The sequence below is a fragment of the Haliotis cracherodii genome, unplaced genomic scaffold (genome assembly GCF_022045235.1).
Source record: "Haliotis cracherodii isolate W230 unplaced genomic scaffold, xgHalCrac1.p SCAF_4, whole genome shotgun sequence".
NCBI lineage: Eukaryota > Metazoa > Mollusca > Gastropoda > Lepetellida > Haliotidae > Haliotis > Haliotis cracherodii.
The window spans coordinates 16,069,263-16,093,173 of NW_027266297.1; the positions used below are offsets into that span (position 1 = coordinate 16,069,263).

The 23,911-nt window shown below is 39.9% G+C and overlaps 1 protein-coding gene across 3 annotated transcripts in view; it reads right to left on the bottom strand.

The window, feature by feature from the left end:
- Window positions 1-3,145: 3,145 nt before the first annotated feature.
- LOC139480205 (brefeldin A-inhibited guanine nucleotide-exchange protein 1-like) overlaps window positions 3,146-23,911 on the bottom strand; it is a 79,443-nt gene continuing 58,677 nt past the window's right edge. For all 3 annotated transcript variants that reach the window (XM_071263237.1, XM_071263238.1, XM_071263236.1), the window contains 10 exons: window positions 23,321-23,450; window positions 22,894-23,029; window positions 21,436-21,574; window positions 21,128-21,221; window positions 19,089-19,212; window positions 17,953-18,095; window positions 15,254-15,431; window positions 14,206-14,344; window positions 12,543-12,660; window positions 3,146-12,152 (listed from right to left, as the gene is read on the bottom strand). In XM_071263237.1, coding sequence (XP_071119338.1) covers window positions 12,018-12,152; window positions 12,543-12,660; window positions 14,206-14,344; window positions 15,254-15,431; window positions 17,953-18,095; window positions 19,089-19,212; window positions 21,128-21,221; window positions 21,436-21,574; window positions 22,894-23,029; window positions 23,321-23,450 — 1,336 coding nt within the window. In that variant the 3' untranslated portion in view covers window positions 3,146-12,017. The remainder of the gene's footprint in view (window positions 12,153-12,542; window positions 12,661-14,205; window positions 14,345-15,253; window positions 15,432-17,952; window positions 18,096-19,088; window positions 19,213-21,127; window positions 21,222-21,435; window positions 21,575-22,893; window positions 23,030-23,320; window positions 23,451-23,911) is intronic.

Consider the following 23,911-nt stretch of genomic DNA (forward strand, 5'->3'; position numbering starts at 1 on the left):
ACATTAGTTTGACCACGGACCTATATAACAAGTTATAGAAGTCCGTGGTTTGACGAAGGTTTTTAGTTGTTGTGTGTTTTGTTTTTGTTTTGTTGTTGTTGTTGTTTAACACCGCTCAGTAATATTCTAGCTTTATGACTGCGGTTTGTCAGTTCCATCAGTTACTTTAATATTAATGAAACATTATTGATAAGTATATCTATTGTTTAATAACCGCTAAATACAGCTGATGATGTGCTTCACGAACTGTAAATAAAACTGTTGTGTAATAGATGCCCCTGGCTATTTCCCGATCAAGGAACCGACCAACCCTTATTTTGTTGTGTAACTTGATGAATGTCCAAACACGTATTAGCCCCTCGATTTTTATTGCTGTTACTCACGTGTGACTATTTTCCATTTCTGGAAACAACTACATTGTACATTGTCTTACTCAAGAATAACAATAATGATCTTTACCCCTGTAAAGTATTTTGACATTAATACCCTTCTACATTCGAGCGCAAAGTCCGGTGCGGCTGCATAAGCTCTCGTAAATCTTCAATTATAAGTGTATAAGTATAGAATAAAAGTACACTATAAGTATATATTTATAGCCAGCACGGATACTGTTACGTAGAAAAGGAGGAGTGCGTTTTGGGATTTTGCATTTTTTAAGTAATCGTGTTTTTTAAGTAAAAGAAAATGAGTTTAGGAAAAGGGATGTGCACGCACACACCTACAACCACTCTCCTTCTGGATCCGTGTATGCAGGAGTAGGAATGACTGCCTGAACACAAACATATATATACAGATTGCAAAGGAAATGTTCCAAGGTATGGGCGCCCACTTCAAATGTTGCCCGTCATTTTCTTTCTATAGCTAATAAACCAAATATTTAATCATATTTCCATAAAAGGAAGACAAACGTTCTCCGTTTGTATCAAAGAACCGAGTTCAATGTCATTCGTCACCAGTCGGATCTTTCCGTAGCCTATACGATGGTCTGCTTGTCCCGGAATGGCACGAGTTGGTCTTGGTGGGAAAACAGAAGATACGTGTTCCTTGCTCATCGCTTTTTTTAAATATGCGCCCGACATTGTAAGGCAGAAAGCGATCTCGTCAACGTTTGAGAGAAGAAACAGTCATGCAAGCACTACTACTGCAAGCGCAACTTGGTGGGGTGAAATGGGGTTTAACGTTGCGTTAAGATAATTGCCCTTATATAGAGATGTGAGTTAAGTTTTACTTTTAGTGTGTGTGTGTGTCTGCTTGTTTTAGTCCGGACTAATGTCGGTTTTAAAGTGCTAGTCAACATGCTTGTTTAACGTGGTTACCCCAATCCTTGTTTCATATCCCGTTGATGCCGAACGCTAGGCAGGGTAACAACAAGTAACATCTTTCCAAATATTTCGGTATATCATGACCAGCGGATCGAACCGCCAACCTTCCGCTCCGGGCAGACACTCTATCCACTAGACCACTAACTCCATAGGAAAGTGTGTCTGCGTCCGTGTGTGTTCGCAAACCATTTGGATTTATCTATCATGTTGTATATTATAGAGTATACCCCTCCTTTTCCCAAGACGCTGTATTCGCTTGTCAGATATGATCACTATCAATATTTATTTTCAATTGTTTTACCTTTTCACTTAAGAGTTAAATTTATTGCAACTGTCTAAGGCGTGATATATAGAGCAAATAATAAACGTATTAGGCTACAGTTTACAGTGTTTAGAAGTCATGATGTGTCTTTTGTACTTACACACATGTTCGTTAACAAATTCTACATATATATATATATATATTTATAATAAAAAGTTTAAGACATCAGATATCACAAATAAGACAGACAAATGTACACAATATTCTTCTAATTGTCACAAACTAAATTATTTGTCTATGTTCTTTTAAAAAAGTCATGAATTTTATGCCGCGGCTAGCATTAAAGCTGTATCACATGGGTCTTTAATACTAATCCAGTTGCTGACTGCATGATTATCGACTACAGTAACACACAATCGCCCTGGTCATCTATTGGAATCACCAGACCCTAATTTGTTGACTCTTACGCAATCTCATTAATATCAGATTGTAGTTTGAGAGAACTAAAATCTGGTTTTAATGAGATTGGTTCTTACGGCAATCAAGGTCTATTCTGCCCCAGATTCCCCACACCGTTACAGACCAAAACAACTAGCTATTCTGATTAAGTGGATATTGTTCCCAGTCAATTGTTTAGTAGACTGGCGCAGTGACAGCCAGTAATTATCTACCTTCAGTAAATCCTTATGAATCCTATTATCATGTAATAATTGTACTTAATTGTACACAATACAACCTTAACACCAGGTAGGCATTTGAAATATACAAAGTTAAAGGGTTTATTAAAATATACAGAGCCCAGTTGTCAAAGGCACCGAAATTGTGTGGCATTGCTTCCAGGATCTTGATTCCACACGTGTCTCACCAAAGCGGCACCTTGTCTCCGCCCCTTAAGGCTTTCCTAACTTATTAAGCTGTTGTTGTTCAGAGTTGTTGTGTAACCAGCATTCAGCAATATTCCAGCTATATGTTGGTCAGTAAATAATGGAGTGTTGAGTGAGTTGTTTAAGACTGCCCCTAGGTAGCTGGGACATTGCTAAGGGCAGTGTTAAACAACCCCCTCTCTCGCTCGCATGCACGCATGCACGCACGCACGCACACGCAGCCTGTAAAGAGTGAAAGCATGAACAAGGATCCATCCCATCCGGGTACAATGACCACAAATCAGCAATGTCATTGAGCCTGAACACATCTGCCTTACTTGCACTTACAGTAAACTACAGTTCTAGCAAACTCAAAGAAACCACTAATTTAAATTCGCTATAACCATAGTTTGTTATAAGCATATGTACAACATATATACAGCAAATGGACAGGACCAAGAAATAGTTCGTTATATCCTCAGTTCGTAATAAGCGTGTTTGTTATAAACTTAGTTTACTCCAGGGGTCCGGAAAATTTAAAATCCCAATCGGACATTTACATTTATGCCACGCCCCCTTCAAACAGCGTGTTTGTACAAAGATGCTGTACACTGGAAGCTGTCTCCCAGGATACCCGCCAGCGTAAATTTACAGGCAGATCAAATAAACACACAAGTCCCAAACAATAAGTACATCCTTTTATTATCATGACAACCTTCTGACATACAGAGCAGATACATATCAAGGGTCTCATACAAATGTCATATACAAAGGGTTTATCAGTTCTGTACAACTGTGGACAATAATAACCAACAACAGGAACCCAAGGAGTGTGGTAGCCATACCACCGAGTCTCATGAACAACCAAGCATAAATAAGGTATAAATAAACTGTACAAATGACTTAACAGGCACTCATTACTTCTAGGGAACCAATCCTGCCATTAAATACCTTTTTTAAATTTGTTTTCCTTAACAAAGACATAGGCCTCCTTCCTCAGAATGAGTATGTTGAGTTTAACAGTATTTTAGATGTATCATGGGGTCTGTTTGATTAAAGCCCAAAGTGCAGGTGTTAGACCTTTCCAACTTTCCACAAAGCATAGGCCTATGACTGTCCAATACTTTTAACACAGGACATACAGTAGTCATCCGTTATGGATCAGGGACCATTCCACAAAACCATCTAAACACTCATTCATTGTGAGTCAATGTTAAAGTATGGGAGTTATGATTGGCTAAGATCGCTTTGTGGAACGATGCCCAGGCCCCTTTGTGGAGCAGGTCCTATGTGTCTGCATGGTCTTTATGCTGTTAGGAATACTGCAGTTATATCATGGTAGGAAATACCCAAGTTAGTCTAAACCTATCTATGAGAAAATCAAACCCAGAACTAAGTGAGCTGAGTGAACACACTAACCACTTGGCCACACCACAATGTCAGATGATCAGGTTCAGAATTATTGTTCATGATAATAACAAACAAAAGAACCTTCCTAATATTTACTATTATTTTTCTATCATATTTGATCCTCTTAAGACTTCTATAAACAGAAATGCAGAATTTCCTGTCCTCATGTCTGTGATTAGTTTTCAATTTTGTCAAATATGACAGGTCCCCTAAAAGCAACGCTGGTGGTGCTAACAAAAGGCCAGGTGAAAGGGTTTACAATGTGGGGCTGGGTTATTGATACAGGGAGTATTTAGTCAACAATATGCTCATCGCTGAACCCAAGTGGCATAACGGAGAATAACAGGCAGGTTAACACTGCAAATATATACAGGCGTTTTGACACATTCTGCTGTACAGGATTTCAATACAATTGTTGAAGTTCATAAAACAGTAGGTTTTGCAAACGTAAATATGATATTAATTTAGATCATTCATACGCTTTCATAGTTTTGTTCACCTACCCTTTTTGTTTTGTTTACCATCTGATAAAAATGTTTATACAAGTTTTATGAAAAATGTGCCAAAGGCCTACAATTGTTTATTACAAAATTTGTATGCTTCTTTTGCCATTATCGTCAACATATTCTCATCTCGTCAACAAATATTGCTTCTATGCAAACAGACACAGAATAGAAACCCACAGCAATAAATTAAGAGTAAAATTAACTCGATCGTTTTTCATGCATGTTGCATGCTTGTTTCGCCTAACTGTTCCATCAACAATATATACAAATAGAAACATATTATCAAAGCATTTCTGATGACACACAACTATGATTACATGCATTCTATGGCATATGGCGTAAATAAAATTAATATTTGCTGACCAATTACCCTTTGAATGAAGGCATATTATATGCCTTAAAACCACCATGTATCTCTGTAAATATTGAAATGTATAAATTAAATCATTGAAAGAAATATGTGAAAACAATCATGCTGTCTGGGATGGCAGTGTGTAGATGAAGACTGGCTTATGACACATTGCTGAAGTATTAGGAATAAAAGACTTATTAACAATTCTGTTCTCAAATCTTAAATCTAAATAATAGTTTTGTTTTTCTGAAATTAACCAAGTTAACTTATGAAATAAATTCACAATTTATATCCTAAAGGTGGAATAATGGGTCAATCGTTAACAGGAACACAGCAATCTTGCCCTGCCTGGACTGGACATAAAGGAATGGTGCACAACTCGTAGCCATGTCAGTTAAAAGATTAATTAATGTCTCCTTTGCAATATCCCTTATAGTGACGAGAATAAATCATACATTCAAAAATCATGTCTGCAACATCACCCCAGTCATGTGCCGACCACCCGTCAACATGTTAATGTGGGGTTCAATCCTGGTTATCAAACACACCAACCACTGTGCCAACAACTGATTTCACCATTCTTGTAAGAGTGTGAGTGAGTTGGGTTTTAATGCCGCTTTAAACATTATTCTAGTTATATCACGGCATGTCAGCTTTATGTGGGAGGAAAGCCCGAAGTGATGCAGGTCTCAGACGTTTACCGATTTGGTGAAACCAAGGAGCTCGGGTATGGTGCGGACAAACCTAGAAACAATCTGGGCGAACCGGGATTCGACCAACAATCATAGGTTTCTGGTATGCTCAAGGGACGCAACTCTGCACATCGAATCGAAGCGCCTTAGACGACCGAGCCACCCGTGCCCCTTCACCATCCCATGGTGTAGGAAGCAAGAAAATAGGGTTTTATTGTAAGCTGAGCATTCTGCTGTTTTGGGATACGGCAAGCAAATAATTCAAGTTCCTCCCTGGCAATGAGGTTTTCTACAGTAAGCAGCTCTGTTCAGTCATAGACATGACACATATCATATGCTACCAACTAATGTTCTTATAATTACATATTGAAACCATTAATAATGCAAAATGATTTGTTTACAATGCAAATAAATCTTGATCTGGGTCATGGTTTCAGGTGGGTTCATGTTTCTATATTAGCTGGGCTAATGATTGGTAATTTCATACAGGACACAAATTACAAGGATGCCAGTACCCTATGCTAGTCACATGTAATTTCCCCCTACCCTTAATAGTCCTTGCAAAAAATTTGTCTCATGTCTGGTTTAAATCTTTTGAGAATTAACATCATCAAGTCCCAACAGAAATAAATCCTTCACACACAAACCTTGGTCCAACAACAAGAATGCAGATGTAAGGGGAGGCAACTCTAAAGAAAATCTCTTCCTTGCTTTGGGTGAAAATAGGCCTATCTACACTGTAATATCAGTAGTACACCCCGAAGTGTACAAATCACAATGGTCTACCATGTATCAGTGTTCCTGTTTCTAAACAAGTTAGTTAGGGTCACACAAAAGGATAATCAGCGAGAAGCACAGAAATAAACTGTTGGACCAAAAATAATAATATAATGATAGATCCTGAATATCAGGATTGTACTTAAAAATTACCTTACTTTATTGATGATACCTCACTGGTTTCAAGTCCTCATTACAAAGGAATGAAGAGTGACACAACAGACCTCATAAAGGTGTAGAAATATATCTTTACAAAACCCAATGAGTAGCACAAATATGTCATGCTGAAGCATTCATCACGTTCATCACATTCATGATGAAACTAAGAAACATGGAATGTTGTGAACATGACTTCAGTCTCACAAGAGATTTATGGCTCCTAAATATTTTGAAATTGACAGGTTTTTTTTCTTATTAACTGATACAGCCTTAGAAATCCTATTTATGAAAGACTTGTCCTGAGAACAAGTGTAATCCTTAATTCAATATTCCTCAGTTTGTAGTTCATCCTTCTTGAAAGAGACAAATTATTTACAATGTTGTTTTTTTGTTTGTTTTATTGACTGCTAATCTGACTGCTAAAATTGAAGCATTGAAAACTGGTTCAGAACTATAGCCCTCAAATGGAACTAGTCGATGAGGACTACCATCATTGAATATTTACTTGTCCTCAGCACAATTTAGTAGCCTTGGGCTAGTGGACTAGCATGAATTTTGATGGCTGCTGTAGATACATTGTTCATCAAAGACTGAGGAACAGATTCCATAAGCATTATTAGAATTTCAGACAATAGGACGATGCACACTGGTTTTACCATAGTCCTCTTCACAGTCAATCATTTCAACTGCGACTTCTACACCAAAAACAATAATATATGTGCACGAAAAAAATATGAAAACTAAAAATGACATGATGTAACATTATAACAATTAAAAGAGATATACTCGCAAAACAGTAACAAAACAAAACAGGTGCCACTATTAAATTAATTGTGATTAATTCCTCATTACAAACGTGCAGCAATACTCCATAATACCATCACTAGTCACTCTGTGTAAATAAATAATAATTGTTGCTGATTGGGTTAAAACAATTCAACATTAGTATCAATTCTAGAGACATCTTTAATGACTACTGTATCATTAGCTAAACGCAGTATACTTACATAAGGACATGCTTCTCTTATCAACATGAATCAAAAACATATCTTAAGATAAAGATCTTAAGTTGTCAAGCAGCTGTCAAGTCAAATCTACAAGAGCTCCTGATAACTTGAGCAATTGAGTTTTTACTCGACGGTTTCTATTTTCATTGGGTTATCACATTTTTCACTGGGTCACCAATATTTTTTCACTCACCTATTCAACACTCTTTTAGGTTTTTCCCAATATGAGTAACCATTTTGTTTAAAAAAAAAATGAAATAAAGTTTTAGATGTAATATAATGGTTCTAAATATAGGCCTGATTAGCTCGTAAATGTGTTTCGGAAATTAGCTCCATTGTTTGAATGCCGAAAATGCTTTATTGGGTATTTACTCACACTGTTTTCAAACAATTGAGTTTTCCATTTAATGGATGCGTTTCTGTACGCAAGTTAATTGAAAGTAATTGGGTTTTAAATAGTTTTGGGGGGTATTTTACGCAAACACGCAGCTTATCTGTAGCTGTCTACTAAAAGTATTTGGGTTGAGTTTCCAGTTATTTCATTTGTCTTGATTAGCATTTCACAGCATCACAAGTATAGACATGTGTGATCATATCACTTACCAATCTTGTTGATGAAGTGGCAACAACAGACCTAGCCTCACATCACACAGACAACATGGCACTAAACACATTTGTTCTACCAAAAATCATTGCCAGAATACATGCATACCGGACATTTTGAACGCTACCTCCAATACTCGGTACATTAATCTTGCAATGCTTAGATATCTGGAACTAATGTCTGTTTAATAATCATCATTATAAGACAGTAAGACATCATGTATGACAGTCCAAGCTTTGTTTATTATTCAACCCTATTGAAGCACATTGAAAGCAAATTGAAAGCACATGGTGCTTCCTCCACAGTTGCACCAGTGGTGAGTCAGTTCAGTGCTAGAATCAACTTCAACCATCTCATCGATGTTCATGATATTAGTCACTGGATTGTCTGGTCCAGACTCAATTATTTACAGACCGCCATCATATAGCTGGAATATTGCTGAGTGCGGCGTTAAACAACAAACCAATCTCATTGTCATAAGACATGAATAGAAAACCCAGTTAAGTCACTAGTCCTAACAAATAATGTATGCAACCGTACAAAGTTAACTCTAGTCCTGTGCAGGGATGCAGATAAAGATGGATGCACGGATGCACATTCACCTTTTTGTCTAGCCACTACAATGTTCTGCTGAATCCTGGATCCACCTCTGATATATATTGATACATTAACTACTCAGCATCATGAGCTCAGTTGTAGGTCTGTTAGAAGACAGACAAAGAAGCAAATGTAGCTCTACTGAGGCAGAGGATGCCATTACGTACATATATAATGTTTGCTCACTGACATATAAACTACATGCATGATCTATCATATTCGCCATAATGAACGCACTAGTCAGTCAGAATATAAACAAAGGAACGCTAACAAAAATCATACACAAGTTAAATTTGTTTTCAGAGATTCCATTAGAATACCTGCCTTGTGGGTGTTGCTGATTCACAATATCATATTCTGGCCTAGAGACGTGTATGGTTTTGGAGTATTTCTAATATACATGAAGACTCGCCGATTCAAATCTTGATAGAGTAGACACCATGAGTAATAAAATCCTAATAGCTAATTTCAGACAGTTGTTAACATAGCTCTTTCAAAACTAGTAGTCCGTTCAGATTTTAGCTGGTCACAGAACTAGTGGTCTTATCTAACCCTGGTCATGGGAACAGAAACATGGGCAGCTGGTAGGAAGGAAACAGGTCTTGCACCCTAACATCTGCAATGCATCTCAGCCTTGTCTGCACAAGATGGAAACAGGTTTTGTACCTAACATCTGCAATGCATCTCAGCCTTGTCTGCACAAGATGGAAACAGATTTTGTACCTAACATCTGCAATGCATCTCAGCCTTGTCTGCACAAGATGGAAACAGGTTTTGTACCTAACATCTGCAATGCATCTCAGCCTTGTCTGCACAAGATGGAAACAGGTCTTGTACCCTAACATCTGCAATGCATCTCAGCCTTTTCTGCACTGACAACTACACATTAAAACTCTGAAATATATTACCATCTAATTTCATACACATTTAACAAGGCAATTTATGTGATGACAAAATATCATAAAAATATCATTTCATTCATCTAGTTGTACACTTTATTTAAATTCATAAATCCCTATACATGTATTAATCTACACACATTCTCTCATTTTCACAGGACTCCATAGGAACACTTGAACGGCACACTTGAAATGAAAACTGAAACTGGTAGTGAACGGAAACCAAGGCTAACGTTTAAGTTGATTACCTCAAGACCACATTTTTATTTTATTATCCTTACCCAAAACACTCATTTCTGTGTTCTCAAATCCACCTTCTCAAAACTGTTGATAATTTTGAAAGATTAAACATACATTTCTTTCACAATCATACATAACTATCGATATCAAGTTGACTAGAACATTATCAAAGAGAAAGTAAAACACTGTTCTGATTAGGATGTTCTATTTGCATCATCATAGCAGTAGGCTTTCTTCATCACAACATATATTCAAAATATTCTACGCCTTCAAACATTCCAAGTCAGGAACGTCTGTATACAAGATTACAAACACATCTGTCAGCTGGCTACTACGACATTTGATTAGATAAACGACAACGGAGTATAAGAAACAGAATATGATAATGAATCCATACAACCTATCAGTTTTATGAAAGTTACATAAATGAGTAATAAATTAATCAAGCTTCAAGCCCTTTACAATAAAGCTATGAAATGAGAAGAATACTTTTTGAAAGTTATAGGATGACAAAAGAATGATAGATAGTCATATCACGGGAGAGCCCTTGCTGCCATTGCACATACATAAGCTAAGATTCTCCTGTGACATGAGCGGGGAGGGGGCTGTTATGACTTGCATTACCATGGAAACAACAATATACAAAAAAACAAACAAGGTAAGCTGTTGGTGATGTGGAAAAGTGTACCATGGTCTGGCTAAATATATCACATGTAAGTATAGTATGTTTGGTCGCTACTGACCACGGACTACGATGACAAGACAAGACAAGACAAGAGCGTACTGTCTGGGAAAACAAATTTCTGCTATCTTCCATATTTCCTGACGCAGGACAAATATGTAATTCATAATTGTAGATGACTTACATGTGCTTGATAAGGGCCAGCACAATACCTAGAATGACCCCGAATATGTCTTCCTATTATTTGTGTTGCTGTATGTGGCGGCCACATATGTTTGATAAGGGCCAGCACAGGACCTAGAATGACCCTGAATATGTCTTCCTATTATTTGTGTTGCTGTATGTGGCGGCCACATATGTTTGATAAGGGCCAGCACAGGACCTAGAATGACCCTGAATATGTCTTCCTATTATTTGTGTTGCTGTATGTGGCAGCCACATATGCTTGATAAGGGCCAGCACAGGACCTAGAATGACCCTGAATATGTCTTCCTATTATTTGTGTGGCTGTATGTGGCTGCCACATATGCTTGATAAGGGCCAGCACAGTACCTAGAATGACCCAGAACAGTACCTAGAATAACCCCAAATAGTTCTTCCTATTATTTGTGTGGTGACCACATATGCTTGATAAGGGCCAGCACAATTCCTAGAAAGGCCCTGAATGTTATCCTAGATTTGCGTATTTGTAGCCACATACTGTCAACATGAATAAAACCATATAATGTACATTTAGCATCCTGTTAACAGATAGATATCTGACAGGATTAGTTGAACAAACTCCACGTGACATCCTTGCTCTGCCCTCAGCACTCAACCCTCTTGGAGTATCACACATGGATGGCAACAACCTTGTAACAACAGAACATATCGCAGTCGAGCCAATGGCTGTACTGTATAAACTCCCACAACATGGCAGCCATATTGTCTGTCAAGCAACAGGCACAGCTATACAGAGGATACAGGATTGTTAATCAAGACACCTCCCATTCTTCAACCCCTAGATAATATCATAATAAAGATGTAAAATATGAATAATTAAATAAAGAATAAAGTCCATTTGGTTGACTCTGAATTTTAAAATTCTTAAAGTTTTCAAAGCCTAAAATAAAGCAGACAAAATTCAAGTGAGACAGGTTAACCTGCTCCCATAACCTGTATCTTATCACAGAGTAGATTTGTATACATATTGCTTTGGATGTATGGAAACTGTAGTAATGGCTTTTGCTGGATTAGAAGCAGCAATTTCATGCCACCAAAAGTATCCTACAAATTCATTTTTAAAAACGTTCTTAGTCCCATTTTGGGGATGGAACAGGTTAGCATTCCGGAGATCATAGTACCACAAGAACTGTTTGTAAGTAGAAGAACAGGTGTTGCATCTGTTGTAGGAATGATGTCCCTTTATAGAACAGGACACAAATTAAGTTATGTTTCTATGGTAACAGGGAAGATTTCTGAGTAAATATTACAAAAAGATCTTTCCTGTTACCATTGAACGAAACTGTCTTGATGGAAGGAGGTTCCAGCTTGCGTCTCCAGCAGTCATGTCTCTTTACCAGAAGCTTGTTGTCCCATGGCCAAGTACTCGCCTGTCTTGTCAGTCTGTGAGTTATGTACAGCTGATGGCTGATTATGTACAGGATTATTTTTCAAGGATGTCGAACGCTGGTCCGACTCGGATGAAGAACTTGCGTAGGATGGATCTCATTTCTTGCTTGAGGTCAAACATAATGGATTCACACAGGAACGGGTAATACTTGGATGCATGGACTCGAAACTGCAGAAAGAAGAAAATACCACTCCTTTTTAAAGACTAAAGCTAAATAAAAAATAAATAAAAATATTCAACAAGCATCTCTGCAAATATATAGATGAAAACCCCCCAAAACAATTCACAGAGATGACATATCAATTCAAATCAATGTTTACTTTGTGTTGATGAATTGTCTGATCAAAGAAGCTTTTTTGCCTTCAGCCAAGGAGTATTGAAACTCTACAAGCTACTATGTAAATGTATCAAGATCACTTGTCTTACCATGGATAAGGATAAAAGATGGATGGTTGATTGATTAGATAAAGTAATGGGAAACATCAGAATTTTTTTTAGCAATATTCCAGGAATATCATGGTGGGGTCAGATAAATTGAAGTGATGAAGGTAATCCTACCCTCTGATCAGACATCTTAAGGACTCGGGTAAGCAGCAGCAACATGAGGCTGCTCCATGCCTCGCGATGGCTGTCAGACTGCAGGGACAGGAAGTAATCCAGGGCATCGCTGCAGACACTGAAACACAGACACACAGTGTCACACAACACTGAAACACAGACACACAGTGTCACACAACACTGAAACACAGACACACAGTGTCACACAACTGTCACACAACACTGAAACACAGACACACAGTGTCACACAACACCGAAACACAGACACATAGTGTCACACAACACTGAAACACAGATACATAGTGTCACACAACACCGAAACACAGACACATAGTGTCACACAACACTGAAACACAGATACATAGTGTCACACAACACTGGAACACTGACACATAGTGTCACACAACACCGAAACACAGACACATAGTGTCACACAACACTGAAACACAGATACACAGTGTCACACAACACTGAAACACAGATACATAGTGTCACACAACACTGAAACACAGATACATAGTGTCACACAACACCGAAACACTGACACACAGTGTCACACAACACTGAAACACAGATACATAGTGTCACACAACACTGAAACACAGATACATTGTGTCACACAACACTGAAACACAGATACATAGTGTCACACAACACTGAAACACAGACACATAGTGTCACACAACACTGAAACACAGATACACAGTGTCACACAACACTGAAACAGACACACAATGTCACACATCACTGAAACACAGATACATAGTGTCACACAACACAGATACATAGTGTCACACAACACTGAAACACAGATACACAGTGTCACACAACACTGAAACACAGATACACAGTGTCACACAACACTGAAACACAGATACACAGTGTCACACAACACTGAAACACAGATACACAGTGTCACATCAGTGAAACAGACAGTGTTACACAACACTGAAACAGTGTCACAAATAATTGAAACACAGACACACAGTGTCACACATCACTGAAACACACCCATATGGTGTCACACAACACTGAAACACAGACACACACAGTGTCACACATCACTGAAACACAGACACACAGTGTAACACATCACTGAAACACACACCCATATGGTGTCACACAACACTGAAACACACACACAGTGTCACACATCACTGAAACACAGATACACACAGTGTCACACAACACTGAAACACAGATACACACAGTGTCACACAACACTGAAACACACATTGTCACACATCACTGAAACACACACACATTGTCACACATCACTGAATCACAGGCACACACAGTGTCACACAACACTGAAACACAGACACAGACTGAAACACACAGTTACACATCACTGAAACACAGAGTGTCACACAGTACAAAGCAATACACTTTTTCACAGACATTATCTGTCTTAATCTTAAGTCCACACTCTGCTGTTGCCCACCTCATATCAACAGCTGTAGTCAAATAAAGAGGCACCCCTGCATCCTTGAGGTTATCTGCTACAGTATCTTATCTATATCTTGTGACATTTGTATAATGCATGGATCCCCTTGATGTTCATCCTTTTGAACACTGAGTATGTTCATTTTAAATGCAGACCAACAACAATGTATTATAAACATACTGTTGACATCTGTTGACCTATAACATTGGAACTTACTCTAGCAACTTCTTCTCAATGTCTGGCCAGGCGTCCGTCCTTGCTTCATCATTGTACATACGGAACAGGATGCGGAAGAGACATGCCAGACTCTGTGTTTCCTGCTTCAGTAAATTGGGTTTGGCTTTACCTTTAAAACCTGAAACATATTGTCTGCATGAAACGCATCACAATCAATTGTCGAAAGATTTTTGGATATTTTATTGTACAAGAGTGACCCAATAATGGCTTATCTGCTGTGATGATTTGTCCGAGTAAGCCCGAACTGATCTGGGTTCCATTGTACAAAACAATCTTCGCACTAAAACTGACGTAAGTCTGTGTTAAGGGATGGGAGTTAAGATCACCTTAGCGCTAAGATCGCTTTGTACAATGGCACTCTATTGTTCTTTTGCAAAAGGCTATTCAACCAGTAAACATACAGGGTGGGCTATTATCAGAAAATTTAAAGTTGATGGTTTTGTGACCTTGTGGGTGAATGAGATCAACTGTGGGTGAAAGAGATCAACTGTGGGTGAATGAGTTCATCTGTCAGTGAATGAGATCAACTGTGGGTGAAAGATATCAACTTTGGGTGAATTAGATCAACTATGGGTGAATGAGATCAACTGTGGGTGAATGAGATCAACTGTGGGTGAATGAGGTCAACTGTGGGTGAATGAGATCAACTGTGTGTGAATGAGGTCAACTGTGGGTGTATGAGATCAGCTGTGGGTGAATGAGATCAACTGTGGGTGAAAGATATCAACTTTGGGTGAATGAGATCAACTATGGGTTAATGGGGTGAATGAGGTCAACTGTGGGTGAATGAGATCCACTGTGTGTGAATGAGGTCAACTGTGGGTGTATGAGATCAGCTGTGGGTGAATGAGATCAGCTGTGGGTGAAAGATATCAACTGTGGGTGAATGAGATAAGCTGTGGGTGAATGAGATCAACTGCAGGTGAATGAGATCAACTGTGGGTGAATGAGATGAACTGAGGGTGAATGAGTTCAACTGTGGGTGACAATCTTTGGGTGAGTTGTACTGTTAAATAGTACCACGTACCAGCTTTCCAGAGTATATTCCTTTGTTCGTGGTTAGAGTTAAAAGCTTTGGCAAACTTGTGGGACTGGAGTAGACAGTCGACGAGCATGAACAGCTGGTTGGAGCTGAGGAACTGGTACATGCCCTGGTCCTCTCTCTGCTGGGATGGGTCAAACAGCTGTGCCTCGTCACTGTTAGCCTGCACAGTCAGATATATACACTGTAGGAATCAAAGCCTGTACCTGCCTTGTCACTGTTAGCCTGCACAGTCAGATATATACACTGTAGGAATCAAAGCCTATATCTGCCTTGTCACTGTTAGCGTGCACAGTCAGGTATATACACTGTAGGAATCAAAGCCTGTATCTGCCTCGTCACTGTTAGCCTGCACAGTCAGATATATACACTGTAGGAATCGAAGCCTGTACCTGCCTTGTCACTGTTAGCCTGCACAGTCAGATATATACACTATAGGAATCAAAGCCTATATCTGCCTTGTCACTGTTAGCCTGCACAGTCAGATATATACACTATAGGAATCAAAGCCTGTATCTGCCTCGTCACTGTTAGCCTGCACAGTCAGATATATACACTGTAGGAATCAAAGCCTATATCTGCCTTGTCACTGTTAGCCAGCACAGTCAGATATATACACTGTAGGAATCAAAGCCTGTATCTGCCTTGTCACTGTTAGCCTGCACAGTCAGATATATACACTGTAGGAATCAAAGCCTGTATCTGCCTCATCACTATTAGCCTGCACAGTCAGATATATACACTGTAGGAATCAAAGCCTATATCTGCCTTGTCACTGTTAGCCTGCACAGTCAGATATATACACTGTAGGAATCAAAGCCTGTACCTGCCTCATCACTGTTAGCCTGCACAGTCAGATATATACACTATAGGAATCAAAGCCTGTATCTGCCTTGTCACTGTTAGCCTGCACAGTCAGATATATACACTATAGGAATCAAAGCCTGTATCTGCCTTGTCACTGTTAGCCTGCACAGTCAGATATATACACTATAGGAATCAAAGCCTGTATCTGCCTTGTCACTGTTAGCCTGCACAGTCAGATATATACACTGTAGGAATCAAAGCCTATATCTGCCTTGTCACTGTTAGCCTGCACAGTCAGATATATACACTGTAGGAATCAAAGCCTGTACCTGCCTCATCACTGTTAGCCTGCACAGTCAGATATATACACTATAGGAATCAAAGCCTGTATCTGCCTCGTCACTGTTAGCCTGCACAGTCAGATATATACACTATAGGAATCAAAGCCTGTACCTGCCTCATCACTGTTAGCCTGCACAGTCAGATATATACACTATAGGAATCAAAGCCTGTATCTGCCTTGTCACTGTTAGCCTGCACAGTCAGATATATACACTGTAGGAATCAAAGCCTGTATCTGCCTTGTCACTGTTAGCCTGCACAGTCAGATATATACACTATAGGAATCAAAACCTGTATCTGCCTTGTCACTGTTAGCCTGCACAGTCAGATATATACACTGTAGGAATCAAAGCCTATATCTGCCTTGTCACTGTTAGCCTGCACAGTCAGATATATACACTGTAGGAATCAAAGCCTGTATCTGCCTCATCACTGTTAGCCTGCACAGTCAGATATATACACTGTAGGAATCAAAGCCTATATCTGCCTTGTCACTGTTAGCCTGCACAGTCAGATATATACACTGTAGGAATCAAAGCCTGTATCTGCCTCATCACTGTTAGCCTGCACAGTCAGATATATACACTGTAGGAATCAAAGCCTGTATCTGCCTCATCACTGTTAGCCTGCACAGTCAGATATATACACTGTAGGAATCAAAGCCTATATCTGCCTTGTCACTGTTAGCCTGCACAGTCAGATATATACACTGTAGGAATCAAAGCCTGTATCTGCCTTGTCACTGTATGCCTGCACTGATAAAGTCAGATACATACACGGCAGGAGTCATATCCCTTCCTCTAAATGTCTGGGTTTATTTAAGAACTTTCTTCAAGATTTCTTTGCATTTATGGAGGTATATTTATAAAAACTGATATGCATTCTGTTTGCAGAGTTACAAAAAGTGTACATCTGTGCTGCTTGTTATCTCCACTTGTTATCCACATCAGTCAAATATAGAGGATATTATATGAGTGTTCATTTCATACTATGTTTTCGACACGAGTGTCTTAATACCAGAATTTAGGCATAGTGTCATAGTGTCATAAACATACTATGACATGAACACGAATATAATGTTCTATTTTTTACCAAAGTAGATGTCTTCATACATAGACAAATTTTAGTGTTTATCTATAAGGACAGCAAGTTGCAACTGCAATTTGTAGAATGACTTCAACAGTCTTTAGCTACGACCTTGTTTCTAGTGTGATGTCATTCCAACCTCATGTCACAAAAGATTTGAATGACGTTAGCAATACCGTCCGAATGACGGAAACAATACACTGTTGTCTTGTGACGTGATGAGACTCTAGGGCATATATGTTTGCACTCGTAGGTAATAGTGAGTGAGTATGGTTTTACGCAGCTTTTAGCAATATTCCAGCAATATCACGGCAGCGGACACCAGAAATGGGCTTCACACATTGTACCCACATCGAGAATCGAACCCGGATCTTCGGCGTGACAAGCGAACGCTTTAACCACTAGGCTACCCAATCGCCCCTCGTAGGTAATAAACAGTGTCATCTCACCTGCGCTGCAGCAAGGTACTCGGCATCCTCCTTCTTGCTGGTGGCGGGGAAAAAGACGATGTTGTCGATGGTCTGGATGAGCTCAAGCTGCACCACACACTTGATCAACAGGCCCTGGAACAGCTTCTGCTCAGTCGCAACTTCTGCAACACCACACACACAACATCTGTACACACCCTCGGTAGTCGGCGCTCCTGCCCCCATGTCATGGTGGCTGGTAAGTAATCCTGGGTCCTATTCCACCAAGTGATCACAGAGCTACAACTATTGTACGTCTATGGTAAAGGAGGTAATAGGAGTTGTGATAACACTAGGATCGCTTTGTGGAATGCTGCACAGACAAAGACAAACAAGTAGTTGTGTACACCGAACTCAGCAATATTCCAGCTATATGCCAACAAACGGTAAATAATCAAATCAGACAATCCAGTGAATGGCATCATGAGCATCGATCTATGCAATAACATGCATCAACCAAGTCAGTGAGCCTGATCACCCGATTCTGTTACACACCTCTTACAACTAGCGTGAGTTGCTGAAGATCAATTTTACCCCGGATCTCTCCGCAGGAGATCAGTGATTGAAAGTGTGAGCATGAGTGAGTGTGTGAGTATGGTTTAACGCCGCTTTTAGCAATATTCCAGCAATATCACGGCGGGGGACACCAGAAATGGGCTACACACATTGTACCCATGTCGGGATTCGAACCCGGGTCTTCAGCGTGACGAGCGAACGCTTTAACCACTAGGCTACCCGACCGCCCCCAGTGTTAGCATGAAGCCATTGGTGTGAAAAGAAACACATCAGCCTGGCATTGTTGACATAGTTACCACTTAATTGGTTTCCATGGTTGCAGTCATCAACATTCATATCATATCATCAAATATAGCGAGCCAGGCGAGCCAGAGGTTGAGCAAGAATCCATGCAATGATACACAATCAGGTCACCACACTGTGACCAACCAAACCTTATTTTACTTGCATTTCATGGAAGGCACTGAGTAGTGAGAATGTTTGATGCACTGCTCTCACCACTACGATTACGGCTGTGTAAAATACAATGGGCTTACAGCAAGATGAATTGTCGCTTGGCAACAAGGTTATATTTATGAGACTTGAGAAACTGCATGTCTTACTTGATCGAGGTATTTTGTGATCCCGTGACTCCACAGAGACGTTACTGCCAATGCTGTCCGCTCGCCTCAACTTGCCGCTCTCGTGGTTACTTTCAAGGGACAGACCAGACTCTGACCTGATGTCCTGTTAACATCAGCAAACTTGTGTGAATACACTACTTCATCTTTCCCACACAATCAGCCAAACACACTGTAACTACTCATGCCTCAGTTTAGTCAGTCTTATGACAAACACACTGGGGACCAGTTTTGCCATGAATCCCCAAGTCATCAGAGCTCGAGATAAGCATTTGGTGTTGTGGGTATTTTACCCATGCATTTTAAAATCGTTGGGTATCATTAATTCTATTTGGGTATTCAAATTTCTGTTACCCACTAGTTGTTACACATGTGGGTATTTAAGTTAAATATTTAAAAACACTATTCATCTAGTCCCTGCAAACTGGTGTCGTGTGGGTTCGAGAGCTTTATGGGACTAAAAAATACCATGATACTTCCACAAGAAAGTGTGATGGCAAATGATTATGATGTACTTGTCATCATGGAGTTTGGCAAGGTTGACGGAATGCCCGTTTAAAATTACAAATTAAGTTGCTGATTTGCTAATCGAATACGCAGGGTTACTTCACAATATTTTGATGATACACACAAGTTTTATTTTTGTAGCATATCTGTAATGTTCGTTGTGTATTTGATACGTTTGGATTTTATTTTACTGCGTATTTCTGCATTGCTTATTTTACGCAGATACGCAGCCTATCTGGAGCTCTGAGTCATACATGCTTCAACTGACCATAGAGTGTTGGTTGTGAAGTGTGCTGATCTACAAGACCCCCAACCCTCTTCCACTCTATTGTGCTCTCCTGCCTTTGCAAAGCCCATCTTAAAGTACCTCTGCTATCCAGAGTTCCTTGCGGTCAACCTATACTGTCTCTGCCTATGGCCATTGATAGGTTTTCATTATGCTGTACTGCTCAGATAACATTCGTTTGCTTTTGTTTGTTTGCTGTTTAATGCCACACTCAGCAATATTCCAGCTTTATGATGGTGGCCTGTAAATAATCGAGTTTGGACCAGACAATCTAGTGATTGACATCATGAGCATCGATCCGAGCAATTGGGATATGATAACATGCATCGACTAAGTCAGTGAGCCTGACCCCCCAATCCCATTAGTCGCCTCTTATGACAAGCATAATTGCTGAAGACCAATTGTACCCCGGATCTTCACGGGTAGCTCTGATAACAGAATTAACAAGAGAGAAAATTCAGGTCTATCAACTTGGCTTGTGGCAGTGATGTACTGCCAGGTTATCACTGGAGACCTAAATCATACATCATGGAGCATGCTTCTTACAGATGAAAAGTAAGTGAATGAGTGAGTTAAATTAACACCGCTTTGAACATTATTCCAGTTATATCATGGGGGTCAGCATAATGTTTGAGGAAAGCGGAAGTGATGCAGGTCTCAGACGTTAACCACTTTGGTAAAACTAACGGGCACGGGTATGGTACTGACAAACCTAGAAACATAATAGGGGCAAACCGGGATTCGAACCCACGATCATAGGTTTCCTGCATGTCCAATTCTGCACAGCGAATTGTGGTGCCTTAGACAACTGGGCCACCCGTGCGTCAATAGAGATGAATATGTTCACTGATGTAGTGAGTGAGGCAAGGTGAATGGGGAAATGCAAGTGCATGTGTGTGTGGCTGCTTGTACTAGAACAGACTAATGCCGATTTTATAGTGCTAGCTCACTTAGATACCATGCCACAGTTTAACATGAATACCCCACTCAGGGACAGTATACTGACTCCGAGCCAACCAGTCCTCGTTTTAGCCCCTTAATGCCGAGCACAAACACAGGGTAACAACAAGTAACGTCTTTTAACATCTTTATGTATGATGAGGTGGGGATTGAACCCTGGATCTTCCGCTCTCCAACTGGATGCTCTACCACTAGACCACGGAAGTGGTCTGTAGTGAGTAATATTATAGGGTGACATGGTGTAATAACCATTAGATTTGGAACTTACCTGATTGTCCATGGAGTTTGCATCATAATCACTGGCAGTGTCTTTGGATGGTGACACAGAGTCCATCTCATCCTCGGGTCTCCATGACAATAACCTGGAAAGAGAATCGTAACACTCAATGATACATACATGGTATTCATAGCAACTTTGTAGAATATTGTTACATTATTTCTTCATATTCATATCCTTACCTTACAGGCAAGAAACTCCTCTGAGTGACAAAGGACAAGCTTGAGGACTTACGAGAGTTGGGGCATTATCTATTCATATGAAGTGCCAACTGAATTTCTGAGAGACGACAGACTTACGAGTGTGGAATGGTGGACTTGAAGATGTCCAGCATGCACCTGCAGGTCTTCTCCCACACCTCGGGGGCGTACTTGATGCCGTTAGAGATCACCAGGTTCTCCAGGCAGTTGGTGCCAGAGCGAGCCAACTGCTCATTGTCTGCACACAAACAATGGAACAATTACTGCTCACGAAGACTGATACAATCAAACAACATATGTCATTGAGCACTGGCACTCTCTAACCATCAAAATGTCAAATTGCGAGTAACTTAGAATGTAAGATTTTATGCAGCTTTTAACAAAATGTCAGAAAAATAACGGTACAGGAGTCTACATGTGGAATCGAACCTTGGCGTGAAAGTGAACTCTAACAACTACACTACCCCACCCTGCCTGTGCATTGTACTTATCCTACCTGTGTGTGTTGTACTCATCCTACCTGTGTGTGTTGTACTTATCCTACCTGTGTGTGTTGTACTCATCCTACCTGTGTGTGTTGTATTCATCCTACCTGTGTGTGTTGTATTCATCCTACCTGTGTGTTGTACTTATCCTACCTGTGTGTGTTGTACTCATCCTACCTGTGTTGTACTCATCCTACCTGTGTGTGTTGTATTAATCCTACCTGTGCGTTGTACTCATCCTACCTGTGTGTGTTGTACCTATATTACCTGTGTGTTGTACTCATCCTACCTGTGCGTTGTACTCATCCTACCTGTGTGTGTTGTACTCATCCTACCTGTGTGTGTTGTACTTATCCTACCTGTGTGTGTTGTACTCATCCTACCTGTGTTGTACTTATCCTACCTGTGTTGTACTCATCCTACCTGTGTGTGTTGTACTCATCCTACCTGTGTTGTACTCATCCTACCTGTGTTGTACTTATCCTACCTGTGTTGTACTTATCCTACCTGTGTTGTACTCATCCTACCTGTGTTGTACTCATCCTACCTGTGTTGTACTTATCCTACCTGCGTGTGTTGTACTCATCCTACCTGTGTTGTACTCATCCTACCTGTGTTGTACTCATCCTACCTGTGTTGTACTTATCCTACCTGTGTGTGTTGTACTCATCCTACCTGTGTGTGTTGTACTCATCCTACCTGTGTTGTACTCATCCTACCTGTGTATGTTGTACTCATCCTACCTGTGCGTTGTACTCACCCTACCTGCGTGTTGTACTCATCCTACCTGTGTGTTGTACTCACCCTACCTGTGTGTTGTACCTATATTACCTGTGTGTTGTACTCACCCTACCTGTGTGTTGTACCTATATTACCTGTATGTTGTACTCATCCTACCTGTGTGTGTTGTACTCACCCTACCTGTGTGTTGTACCTATATTACCTGTGTGTTGTACTCACCCTACCTGTGTGTTGTACCTATATTACCTGTGTGTTGTACTCATCCTACCTGTGCGTTGTACTCACCCTACCTGCGTGTTGTACTCATCCTACCTGTGTGTGTTGTACTCACCCTGTTGGACACACCAGTGCAGCATCTGGTAGAGGTCCGACAGGAGGATATCACTGAGGACATCGTAGTACTGCGTGAACACATCCACAATAGCATACAGTGCATGGTTACATGTTGTCGTCATCCATTCATTCTTCTGTGGACAGAAAATACAACATTTAGGATTAGCAAATTTATGACACAAAAGGACTGGTCGTACTTGCAGATGACTTTAAATTCACAAAAGGGACTGTACAATTAACTATTATGAAACAAAAGGGACTGTACAATTAACTATTATGAAACAAAGGGGACTGTACAATTAACTATTATGAAACAAAAGGGACTGTACAATTAACTATTATGAAACAAAAGGGACTGTACAATTAACTATTATGAAACAAAAGGGACTATACAATTAACTATCAGTCAGCAGGGCTTCACTCACCTCATTCAACTGTTCAGGTAGTTTCATGTTATCAAAAATACGGAAAATAATATTGAAGAGATCTCGCCACCAATGTGGCTGGAATGTTTCTCCATACGTCTTCATGATCTCAAACATCACAGTCAGACCTCTGAAATACAAACAGCAGCATTAGTCAAAGGAATCTGTGCACATGTGTATCGTACAGAAGAGGGAGAAGTCATTCTTCAGGAAGTAAGATTGGTTGTTCACCCCTTTGAACAGCATTTCATTATTATCAAAGAAAAAGCCCAAGATGATGCAAGTCCTAGTTTACAAAAAGCACAGAACCCACAAAGAATCATAATCAGGAAATCTGGATTCAAACCCACACACAGACCCTGGCACAGTGGAGAGGGGGCTAGGAACACCCTGTTCTCAATATTAGGTCCCTAAGTTATTATTTGATACAATCTTGGCTAAAATTGCACGTGCAGTGATGAAAAAAGCTAAAACTGGTATAAAACCTTAATCAATGTGTCCAACATGCACATACAGCTTCTTAGAGAGGCATTCAGAAGTTGGAGTACGAAGTAAGGATAAGATATATGGATGAACAACTTCTATCACAAT